The following is a 12,547-nucleotide window of genomic DNA, read 5'->3' on the forward strand; positions in this document are numbered from 1 at the left end:
CACACTCGTCATTTGAATGTGGTACTTTAATAGTGGTTAGCTTGGCTACAGAACAATGTTACAGAAAAGACGAGTTGCCAGGGCATCATACAATCCATTCAATAACATTTGTCCATTAGTACAGAAAACAAGGGAAGCATCCAAAGTAGTAGTCAGCATGAGTAATATTTGCCTCCAGACATCCAAGTCATTCTCCAAACTTTTAAGGTAAATGCAAATATAGAAAGCAGATTCATATTTAATAAATAAAACCGGTAAACTTTGTGTTTGGAAATATCTGATCTAGTTTGGATTGGAGATTAGAACATGACGCATAGAAGTGAGTCAGACCGGTTTCACCTATGCTCTATAATTCAGCTAACTTTGCTACAAGTACTTGTGCAAAAATGAAGGTGAAACTAATACACGTATGGTGCTGAACTATACTGGGCCACTGTAGCAATTACATTCTTTTTGTTGGGATGGAGACATAAGAGGACTGGAGAGCATACATTTCTCCAAGATGTTAATTAAAAATTAAATCAGACATGAGCATGAAAATCAAGGTTTCCTACAGAGGAAAGAGTCCTTTGAATTGACTTAATTTGAACATGTACATCAGATACACATAATTAAATGTGTGAGACCAACGTAGTTGTTTTTGAGGAAAAAAGGGGAAAATTGTCAGTTCACCACATTAATGATGTGCATCCCAAATGATTTCTTTTAGTGTATTTATTGTTTGAGGACATGACGAGAGAAAGCATTGTGTAGATCAGCCGAGGCACCTCTTTTGCATTCTAAAAAGCTCAAGACACCATACAAAAATGTCACAAAAAGTATGAAGACTGAAATGATCTCATCTCAATTATTAAATGTACTTAGTGTGTATAATTTAACACAAAGCTGATATACTCGCAGAAAGCCATTCTGTTGTATGAATGGCAACACATGGATACACGGGTTCATTGTACTGTCTGCTATCCAATGGAAAAGCATTTAATTTTTCAACTTGTCACTGGGACAAATTAAATGAAGTAGGGCAGCCCCACACTATCCTGTGCCACAGCACCCTGGTTGGGAATCACTGCCCAGTGGAGCTAAAAAGATTTCCACAGGTCATACAAATGCTGTATAATATGCACTGAAGCTCTATAGTTACACTCACACGTGACAAAGGAGAAGTGCCAATCGGCGATTGTTTCAGAATAAATGACTTTACTACACCAAGTCAGCTTGAGTTATCTTGTGTTAAATGGGCCATGCTGTTACAAAAAAAAGTATTGCAAATATATATATATATATATTTTTTTTTTTTGCCAATTTGTTTTACATGGCAAATTTTTCAAGTCCCAAGCTTTTTGCTTGTGTAGGCCTACTTATCTCCGCCCATTTAGATCATTTTCACATTATTGACACACAAAGCTAAGCATTTTAAAGAGTCCACGTGATACCATTATTTTAAGAAACTCCAGCTTCAAAAATTAAAAAGTGAAAATAAAATCAAACAATTTTGAAAGAATTAGCATCACAAAATTAATTTATTCCATGTAAAAATACAAAATAATATATGAATTACATTGACCAGATATGAAAAGGCTCCCCCAATAAATCTTAATGATTGAGAAATGAATCAGCAAAAGCAAATACAAAACAAAATTATGAAAATGTTAGTCTCTCTCTTTCTCTCTCGCAAAATCATTGATTTAATATGAAATGAAAAATGAAACTAATGAAAACTTTCTCAGTACAAAGGCTACATACTACTGGAAGGTACGATTTGGTAAATACACAGTAGAAAATTATTTTTGTGAATCATAATGAAAATAACTTATGCCACTTTTTTCAGTTTTTTTTGTGTGTGTCTTTTTTACAAATAGTACAAACGGTATTGCACATAACAACAAAGAGGTTCTTAGCTTTAGAAGAAACAAAATGTGGCAAATTCAAGTGTTGCATGAGAAAAAGGCCACCAGTCTTGATGCACCTTTGGGGCTGTCGGTCAAGTTGTCTGCTTTCTGTTTAAATAACATTCTTTTCTTACAACCTCCACTCACTCTTGCAATGAGGCCAAGCTAACATAGTAGGGTAAAAAATAAAAATAAAACGACAGAAACTATTGGAGCATATATTTTTTAGAAAAAATAAACATCTTAAAAAAACAGGACCTCTTTTACAACGCTGGACAACATAGTAAATACGTGATTATAAAGATACAAAAGTGGGGACAAAATATTTTTTTTCCTCTTAGTATTTCCGACATGACCGCCAATAAACTAGGCTGTACTCTTGCTCACAAGAACTACACATTAGTTACAAACTTCAACTGTCATCGTCTCCAAAAATAAATTTGTAAAATAAAAGCAAACAAGTTTAAAGAAAAAACAGCAACAAAAAAAAACATGTTAAATAATTTCTCTTTAATTAAATTAATATTTTTTTCTTCAGAATAAACTTAGAAAATAGCAGTTTCTCTCCCATTATATTTCAATATTGAGGTATTGCAAAAGATCTTGTCAGTCAGAAAGCAAGCTTTATCTTTTTTTTTTTTTGTCTTTTAACAAAAACAACTGTAGACTCTTGAAAACTGGATACAAAGGGTAGTGCATAACAAACAACTATCCTGTCGAGAAGAAACAAACAGAAAACCTGCCTGGGTGGGAAAGGAAATGTCACAAAAAGACCCAAAATTCACTTTCATAGGGATACATATTATTTATGGTTAGCCTCTAGTTTCTTTTAGCTTTCTTTACATTAGTAAAAAATATACATCTTATTTTATTAATTAAAAAAAAAAAACATACTAATGCAAAGAATAAAAAACAGTTTGTGACTAAAAGACAAGCGCTTTCAGGGCATGGCACAATCTACCCCAAACAAAAATAAAAAGTGACAACACGTGCGACCTTGCAACGATCCTTTATGGATTGTCCACAAAACTGCTATTAAAAAAAAAAAACGGTTTCATTTGCCATCACTGCGCTCTCTTTTTTCATAAATAACACAGATCGATTGTTAGCAGGTCGGTTACTTCAAGCTTCGCAGGACAAAATAAAAGGGCCTTGATAGCACATCTGTATATATTTCTATCAATGTGTAGAGAACGTGCCTTCTTTTCAACGAGTCGCTTCAATTCCGTTCGTCGTCGACGCCTCCTCTACGAGAGCAGCAGCAGCGCCTCATGTTAGGCTGCTCGTCAACGCTCACAAGCTCTTTGGTTGACTTCTGGAACATTTACAAATCATCCAACGCTCATCGTTTTCCTTTTCATCTAACGTTGTCTTCTCTTCAGATCAGTTTGTGTGCATTGCAAAGACAGCTGTTACATGTATATTCATACACATGAAGGATAGATTTTTGGTACTCTTCAAACAGTGATTGAATAACTTGAAAATGAACAAAAATGGGTGAAAAATTCACTGGCCTGGCATAATATTTTGGTGCACTGCCTTTTGAGGGAGCCGCTCAACAATTTCCATCATTCTCAGCGACACAAACTGCTCTCATTGGCTCATATGGTTAGCGGTTTGAGCACTAGTAGGTCAAAAGTGGCACTTCTACCAGTGTGCTAATTGTCTTACTGGTGAGGACAAAGAGTGTACTGGTTACATAGATATGAAGGATATGGATTATCGAATAAATGCTCAAGCATCTTTCCGTAGGCTCATGTTTGAAAGGTGCCTTCTCCAGACCGTACGGTTAATAGGATTAAGATCAGGGCTCAAAGTGGGCCACTTCAGAATTGTCTGATGTTTTGACCTGCGGATGAGACCAAACGTTTTGACACTGGGCAGCACATTTTAGTCCGGAATGCCTTGAAAGTCTTAAGATTTCATTTTTCGCTGCACAGATTCCAAAAACAGACATAGAACCAAGCATCCTCCATGTTTTACTGTAGGTACAGTGTACCTTTGTTGCAAATTTGTACTCAGGAAACATGCAAAATTGTCAAAGAAAGAAAAGCCCACAATGTTCACTTAACTTCAAACTGACACACAAAGCAAAGAATACTGTACCTACAGTAAAACATGAAGGAGGCTTGGTTATGTTATGTTATGTTAAGACGGCCAAGAATAGCTCAGAACAAAACATCAGACTATTTGGAAGTTGTCTTCTGTGTGCCCCGATCTAAAACCTATTGAACATGTGTGGAAGGAGCTGAAACAGGCAGTATGGAGAAGGCCCCCTTCAAACTTGAGACAGCTGGAGCAGTTTGCTTACAAGGAGTGGGACAAAATAACTGTTGACAGGTGCAGACGTCTCGTGTAGAGTTACGGAAATCATTTGGTACATTATTTTTGTTGCCAGGCCAGGTTTGTTTGGTTTTTTGTTTGTTTTGTTTTTTTGAAAAAGAATTCCGTTAGACCACAAAAACCAGCAATGCCTGATTTCCATGAGTTAATTTTCTGTAAATTGTTCTCATTACTTTTGTCAGTTTCAAGTGACTACTGTTTGAATTGCATTACAATTTATCTTATATATATATATATATATATATATAAGATCAAATGTGTACATAATATATATGTAATGTGTGTACAAGAGCACAAATACACACGTGCCTATGATAGAAGTCCTGTGAAACATCACTTTTGTCGGACTTGAACGACAGCTAAAACGAATCACAGTTCTAGGCATACTCTGACCTAACTAGATACGGTATAAAAATTGCACAAATATAACAACCACCACTGCGAAAAAATAAAAGTACTTCACCTATCAGAGACAGTTTGTCACGGTGATTTTACACCTAATTGGATTTGTGATACTTAAGGTTGCATCTACCCACACGGTGCTTTGAATGTTGATTGCCTTTCGATGAATCTGTTGTGCGTTGTGCAAACATGGGCAGTATTCAAAAAGTCGGGTGCGCGCGACGACCTGAAATAAGCACGCGCTTCGATGGCAGCCATCTTTTGTGTCATGAGCGCCCCTGCGGATCTGTGTTCTTTTTACACACGAGGTGCGTGTACTTCTGGTATCCGATCATACCGTCAATTTAGCAGCAAAGCCGTTGCAGCATTACATTTACAGAACTCTAAAAAAAAAAAAAAAAAAAATTACGTTATAAAAAAATAAAGACCTAGAAATCAACAGTGAACTAATCTGGTTGTGTGTATGAGGTATTAATATTTAAATTTATAGAGCGAGTAATTATAAGCTGTTATTTTCATCATTTCAGGGCCCAAATCTTTTAATGTTCCTTAATGCACCTTCAGTGACTTTTTCTCTTGGGGCCTATAGCTTTTGAAAATAAGTGCATTGTCCTTTTATATTAAATTAAAAATAATCCATATATTTATAGATAGGTACAAAACTAAAATAGACTTCTTTTTTTCTTTTTTAAATATTTATATGTTCCCACCTCGATGTGGTTATGGAGGGGGGGTTCAGCAGGACCAGGCCGCCCAGTCAAAAGAAGAGTGAGCTGAAAGTAGTCAAGTGTCTGAAGTTACATCCTGTGTGTGTGTTTGATTGAGATGGTACGCCAAAGTGCAAATTCTAAGCTTTAACTTCTCACAATGCTTCATTAGAGGGGGAGACAAGTCGGGCCAGAGGGCGCGAAGATGGGATGTTTTGTGTCGCTTGTCATGATGTGCTTACGGATGGAGGGAGGGCCTATTTGTTTTCTATGTATCTGCGAATGGGATAGTCAAGCAGCCACACTACTCAGCTCCAGCGGAAGGACACGTGTCGAGGGCGGTCGCCTCCCTCCTTCACCAGGGGCTTGTGGAACTCTCGGCCTGCTCGCGAGTGAATGCTGGCCCAGCAGTACTCGCAGTAGTACTGCAGACACGTGACGTTGGCACAGAAGAACGGCGCAAACTTCCCCCCGCAGCGCGCCCCCTGGCACTCATCACACATCTGATCGTCCAGCACGTACGGCTTCACCTCCACCTGAGAGAAAGAACAGCAGACATAACCCTAAATCAAAACAAGAATATTTTACATGTAGTCCCGTGAAAAGGTATTTGCCCCCCTTCTCAAATTACCCGGGAAGTTTCCCCACTTTTTTCACTGCCATACATGTTAATTGGGAAGGCTGGCAGTGAATGAGTTTTCAGGACTTTTTAATATTCAAGTATAGATATCAGACAAAGATAACCCTAGTAACTGTTAAATGCAGTTTTTAAATTGTGATTTTATTTATTAAAAAAAGAAAATATTCAACGTTACCAGGCCTTGTGTGAAAAACTAATGGCTCGCTAAACCTAAAACTGGTTGGGCCACCTTCAGCTGCAACAACTGAAATCAAGCGTTTTCTAGAAGTGAGTATTTTACATCATATTTTACATTCTCCTTCAGGAATTTCTGTCCAAGAGCAGAATTCATGGCTTCCTCAATCACAGCAAGTTGTCCAGGTGGTCCTGAGGCAGCCACAGTTATGAGCAATTACTTTTTCCACACAGGGCCATGTAGCTTTGAAGAGCTTTTTATTAAATAAATAAAATCCCCATTTAAAGACTACCTTTTATTTTTACTTGGGTTATCTTTGGCTGATATTCACATTTCTTTGATGATCTTAAACAGTAAAGTGGGGAAACCATGCAAAGAAAAAAGAAAATCAAAAAAAGAATTTGAGAAGTGGGAAATACTTTTAGGTAGGTATGTTTAACTAATTTGATAATTTGGATTTTTTTTTCATCCATCCAAGAAGTTAACCACTGATCACAGAGAGAAATCAGGGCTTGGTCGCCATGGTGACCCATGCATGGTCTCGCATGCACAGGTAGGAACATTTTGCATTCCACTAATTTAACATTAACATTAAACCCCTCAGGCCTTAATGTACATAGGATTTTCTGTGCCAAAATGAAATGCATGTAAAGTCGAGGAATTAAGTCATTGAAATGGGAATTAATGTCTTACCATTGGAATCAATTAAATTGGCCATTAATTAAAGATAAAACAATTCATTTCGAGTTTTTAGTTTTATTCTCTTATCCATGTATTCATGGCTGCTGCATCACACCATGTATAAATAAAGCTGTCACGGTGACATAAAGAGGTGGTGGTGGGATGAAGGATCTGGTCAATTGGATTGGGATTTAGCGACCATGACTCTTATTTCATTTCAAATTAATTATTGACCTCACCTTCGTACTTTGACTTTTTATTTATTTTAGGATTGTTGCAAGGCAGAAAAAAACATCCCAAAAAAAACAACAACAATCTGTCAAAGTGAGCCATCAAGAAAGAAAGCCAACACCGTATGAGGTGCAGTATAGGCCAAAAATAACATTAGTGCACGGTAGAGCCCATCAGGATTCGAGATTGCTTCCATTTACATTTTGTTTCCCAGTTTTCTTCCACACATACAATTTTGGACTCTCACATGGACTTTTTTTTGTTTTAGTAAGATTTTGGTGAATAAGATTTTTGGGGGATGCGTGTTTTTTGTTGTATGTGAGAGGTTTGGTTTGGTGGTATGTTTTTTGTTTTGGGCGTGTGAGAGTTGTGTAGTCGGTGTGAAAGCTTTTTAAGTGAGCGTTAATTTTGTTGTTGTGTGTGAGATTTTTGGATCTGTGTGCGAGTTGGTTTTTGGACAATGTGAGACTGTTGTGTGCACTTTGTGGTGTGTGTGTGTCTGAGGTTTTTGGGGTGACTTAGTGTGAGAGGATTTTTTGGTGAATGTGAGAGGTTTTTAGGTGAGTGTTAGTTTTTTCTTGTGTGTGAGGTTTTGGATCTGTGTGAGGAGTTTTTGGTGTGTGCGTGAGTTTTTTTTTTTGATAACTTAGTATTTCTGGTCTATGTCAGAGTTATTTGGTGCACGAGAGTTGTTTGTGTGAGAGTTTGTTGTTTCATGTGAGAGTTTTTTTGTGAGTGTGAGAGGGTTTGTGTTTTTGTGTGTGACTTTTTGGTAATTAAGGTTTTTTTTTTGGATGAGTGTGAAAGTTTGTTTTGTTTATGCGAGCTAAATGGTATTTTTGGCCTAAATGGCCGTCCATAACACCAGATGTCAGCTGTCTGTCAATTATTGCTGGAAGGGCTACGCATGAATGGCTGGTGACGCAAAATGGCTTTCGAGTCAGCTGAAAAAACAAATGCCAAATCAGAATGATTACGAATCTAAGAATAACATACTACTTTATTCTGACAAGAGCTGCAACTGCTGCCAAGCTACAGTTACTTAAAAAATACAAAATTCTTCATGATTTTTAGCCTTTTTTTAATGGCCACCGCCATTTGGATTTACAGCGACTGAAATAAGTATTTAACACGTCACCATTTTTCTCACTACATATATTTCCAAAGGTGCTATTGGCATGAAAATTTCACCAGATGTTGGGAACAACCCAAGTAATCTATACATACAAAGGAAGTAGAACAAATAAGATAAGAAATTAAGTTGTGTGTAATAATGTGAAATGGAACAAGGAAAAAGTATTGAACATGCCAACTGGTATTTATTTAATACTTTCTACAAAAGCCTTTGTTTGCAATGGCTGTATGGAGAAACTAGTTGCATGCATTGCTCTGGTGTGATTTTGGCCCATTCCTCCAAAATCTTGAAGGTTCCGTGGGCATTTTTTATGGACCTTGAGTTTCAGTTCTTTCCATAGATTTTCGATTGGATTCAAGTCAGGTGATTGGCTGGGCCATTCTGGCAGCTTTATTGTTTTTCTTTGAAACAGATTGAGAGTTTCCTTGGCAGTATGTTTTGGATCATTATCCTGCTGAAATGTCCACTCCCGTTTCATTTTCAGCATCCTCGTAGATGGCAGCAGATTTTTGTCAAGAATGTCTTGGTACATTTGCCCATTCATCCTTCCTTCAATAATGTGAAGTTTACCAGTACCATTTGCTGAAAATCAGCCCCACACCATCATGTTCCCACCTCCGAACTTCACTGTTGCTATGGAGTTTTTAGCAATATAGGGTTGGGCATCGTTGGAATTTGAGCGATTTTGGTTCCAAAAGACCTGGAATTAGCAGGTACTGTTGTCACAACGAAAACAGTGAGTTTTCCGCCTTATTTGTTCTACTTTCTTTGTATGTATGAATTACTTGGGTTGTTCCCAACATCTGGTGAAATTTGCAGGTCAATAGCACCTTTGGAAGTATATTTAGTGAAAAAAATGGTGACGTTAAATATTTCAGCCGCTGTATTTCGCATAGTTTCTGCGCATGAATGCAGTGCAGCTCCACCGAGATGTCGGCATAAAGTTGGTTTAAAAAAAAAAAAAAGACATCTCCACGGAAGGAGGTGTCCATTAGCCTAGCTCTGAGGAGCTGCACCGATATTCATGGCAGCGCCACAACCGAAGCTGAATGAATGGGAGAACACAGCGTGAAAGATGGCGAGGGCAGGCTAGGTAGCCAGTAGGCTAGCTAGAAAGGCAGCAGCTTGGTCCAAGGCAGCGAGGATTTACTACACCGACAGGCACAAAACAGACTCGGGCTTCTACCTTTGGCCAAGGTACGGCGAGGGATCCTGGTTAAAATGTCATTTGAAACTTAAACGCTTTTCCGGAGGAAGACACAGCAGCTAAAACGCCTCAGCCAAAACATGTCAGGTTCAATAGATAGTTTAATAAATAATAATCGAAGTGGATTTTTCATTTGTCGGAAAATGACATCTCCTTATTTTGGAATGTTACAAGAATTAATGATTCAATTCTGATTCGGAAGTCATTCGTTTCTGTCAATACGAATAGCAAATGGAGTTTTAGAGGGCAAGTCTGAGCCCAAATTACTGTCAATGATGTAATAGTTGCTGCAAACTGCTGCAGTGTTTGTTGCCTTTCCCGCGAGGGGACCCAAAACAGGGGCCACTACCTTCCCATTCTAGATCACACTGAATCGACTTTGCTAAGATGCACTGGGGCGTAAGTCAGGCTGCAAGAGAAAAGGGCCTTTTTCAAAACATTCCCTCAGAGTTTGAATTATCCAAACTTGCAAAATAGTTAAGATTTAGGGGGAATTAAGGCTTAGTCATATCCTTCAGAGGTGTGTCTCAGTTCTATTACTACTACAATGAAGGGTCCTGCCCTAAGCAGGTCCAGTCTTCTGGCTGACAACCAGTCTCGGTCGGTCACAATCTAAGAGTCTGCTATTGACTGGTCTCGCTCAAACAAGCAGGCAGCAATAGAGCTAGGGCGGCTCTACATGTATAGGGAAGAACCTTAATTAAACCAGTCCAGTGCGTCTGCAACTGGAAACACGTGTTGGCCACAGTGATGCGACACCCTGGGCGAGCCTTCCATCATTGCAAGCTGAGACATACGCCATAATGAACGGCTGTGGTCAACACCCTTCCTTCGAGAGGAAGGAGACTGAGCTTACTCACCCTTTTGTCGATGTCATTGTGCTGCAGCTGAACGAAGCGAGCGCTGATGGCAGCGATGTAGCTCTGCTGATTGGAGAAGGCCACGCGCCCGGCCCCTTTCGGGTATTTGAGCTCCGGGTCGGTGTCGATGCCGGCGTAGCAAACACCTCCGTACAACCGATCCATGATCATTGCCAGCTCCACTGCAGCGGGAGACAGAGACAGATGAGTAGTGTTTTAATGTGTGGATGGAAAGCCGATAATCCGACAATTTAACCAATATGATTGACATCCAGTTTATGGTCTGTGTACTAGTACGCTGCAATGTTCACAGCAAAAACAGACTTCTGTCCTTCTCTGAATACTTCTATTTCAAGCAGAACATTTTCATCACAACTACAAACTTCCATACACTACCAGTCTGTATTAGAAAGCCAATGTAGAAGTTTCAGGGGCAAGAAAGAGACTACCATTAATTACAGCAGCTACCGTACCTGCACGCAAAGGCCGGGGAACTCCCCCTACAAAGATAGTCTTGCGGGGGTCCAAAGGCTGGGAGCCATCCATGACGAAGTCACTGTCACTCAGGTTCCATGGACGGATCTGGACCTGTCGGGTTAAAAAAAAGGGTGCACTGATGCTGATCATCTGGCCAAATTTGACCCCAATTCCCCTCTTCCAATCAAAGTCAGCAAAAACACAATTATCTGATGTCGCTAAAAAGATAATCCTGAGCAATTACCCTGTGGTCAGTACATTTTATTTATACAGTGCTTCTCAGACTCCAAATTGCATCACATGGTTAAAATACAGAATCACAGATATTATACAGTTAATACAATAAAAAAAAAAAAAAAAACACACACACTGACATCTGACTGGAATTCCTGCTTAAATGAATGTGTTTTTAACTGCTTTTTTTAAATGTCTACAAAAGAGGCAGTGCTTAGCTTCAATAGAAGTGCATTCTATAATTTGGGAGCAAAGGACTGCCAGGCTCTCTCACTTTTATTTTTTTAATCTTGTTTAAGGGACAGTAAGTAAAACGCAGTCACCAGACCGCAGTGACCTAATAGGACAATGAAAAGACACCAAATCCACCATGGAGGAGCTTGACCACTGAGGGCTCTGTAAGTGCCTGCAAAAATGTTGTACTGAATCCTAAAATAAACAGAGAGCCAGTGCAAGCACAACAGAACGGGAGTGATGTGGTTCAAACTATGAGCTGTAGACAAAAACGTAGCGGTGTCAGAACTAATTGGAAATTGTCTTACAAAGTTTTGTTTTCAACAGGTGAAGAGTTCTCTCTTTTTCAATAGTCAAAAAGTCAGGAAACAAAAGCATGAATAATCCTTTCTGCTTCAAAATTAGATTACATGGACCTAAATCCAGCCATATTTTTGAGGTGGAAGAGCAGGAACTTTCTAAAACTCAGTTAAGATGTTTAAAATGTGTATGCGTATAGCCATACGTTTGGTGCCGCTTTTATTTGACACTTGGATTGCAAAGTTCTAGGAATTTTCAAAGTTGCAAAGTTTTATTGGGAAGTAACAGCAATTTATACAGTGATGTGTGGGAATTTATGTGGTTTGCAGTGACATACTGTAGAACTAAGAGCTGTTTCAAATACTTCTGTTCACTTAAATGAATACACTTTAATAACTACAACATTGGATCATAATTTTCCGTGTAACAATGTTTGTGATCCAATAGAAGGCCCAAGTTATTTCTCATACAAACAGTTAACAGTATATTTTGAGCTGACCTTGTTATTGGAACAGGACTGTTTTTGTTGAACAACATTGATTGTATGGTGTATATTATATACACAAACAATATCAGAAATATTTTGACAACACAGTGTGGCATATATTAAGGCATGTTAAGTCATCTTTTATTCGGCGACCTTTTTTTGGGGGATCTTACTAGACTTTTATTTAGGCTCTTATGAGACTGTCCTGTGAAAGTAATAAACTGTACTTTGGGACGCTACTCACCGGCTTGTCTTTAATGGTGGGACTGGACACACACAGGTAGAGCTTGCTGTCCTCCTCGATACAGGCGTCAATCAAGGCCTGAACAGAGGTCTCTTCTTGGAACAGTAGGAAGGCATAACCTGGAAAGGAGTAATCAGATTTCAAAATAAAAGTCATGAGTATAACAGTCAAAACTGTGTGATCATTCCATTGCAAAGGCTGTACTCCAGCATAAGCTATTCCTGTGTCTTTCACAGTCTCCGAATTTTATTTTTATTTTTTTTACCCGCAAAACCAGTTTGGGCCCCGGTTCTTATTCACA

The 12,547-nt window shown here is 38.7% G+C and overlaps 1 protein-coding gene across 7 annotated transcripts in view; it reads right to left on the minus strand.

The window, feature by feature from the left end:
• Positions 1-8: 8 nt before the first annotated feature.
• The window catches only part of cpeb3 (cytoplasmic polyadenylation element binding protein 3), a 50,308-nt gene continuing 37,769 nt past the window's right edge, over positions 9-12,547 (minus strand). For all 7 annotated transcript variants that reach the window (XM_061789294.1, XM_061789293.1, XM_061789291.1 and 4 more), the window contains 4 exons: positions 12,247-12,365; positions 10,744-10,858; positions 10,271-10,452; positions 9-5,877 (listed from right to left, as the gene is read on the minus strand). In XM_061789294.1, coding sequence (XP_061645278.1) covers positions 5,650-5,877; positions 10,271-10,452; positions 10,744-10,858; positions 12,247-12,365 — 644 coding nt within the window. In that variant the 3' untranslated portion in view covers positions 9-5,649. The remainder of the gene's footprint in view (positions 5,878-10,270; positions 10,453-10,743; positions 10,859-12,246; positions 12,366-12,547) is intronic.

The sequence above is a fragment of the Phyllopteryx taeniolatus genome, chromosome 11 (assembly GCF_024500385.1).
Source record: "Phyllopteryx taeniolatus isolate TA_2022b chromosome 11, UOR_Ptae_1.2, whole genome shotgun sequence".
Classification (NCBI taxonomy): domain Eukaryota; kingdom Metazoa; phylum Chordata; class Actinopteri; order Syngnathiformes; family Syngnathidae; genus Phyllopteryx; species Phyllopteryx taeniolatus.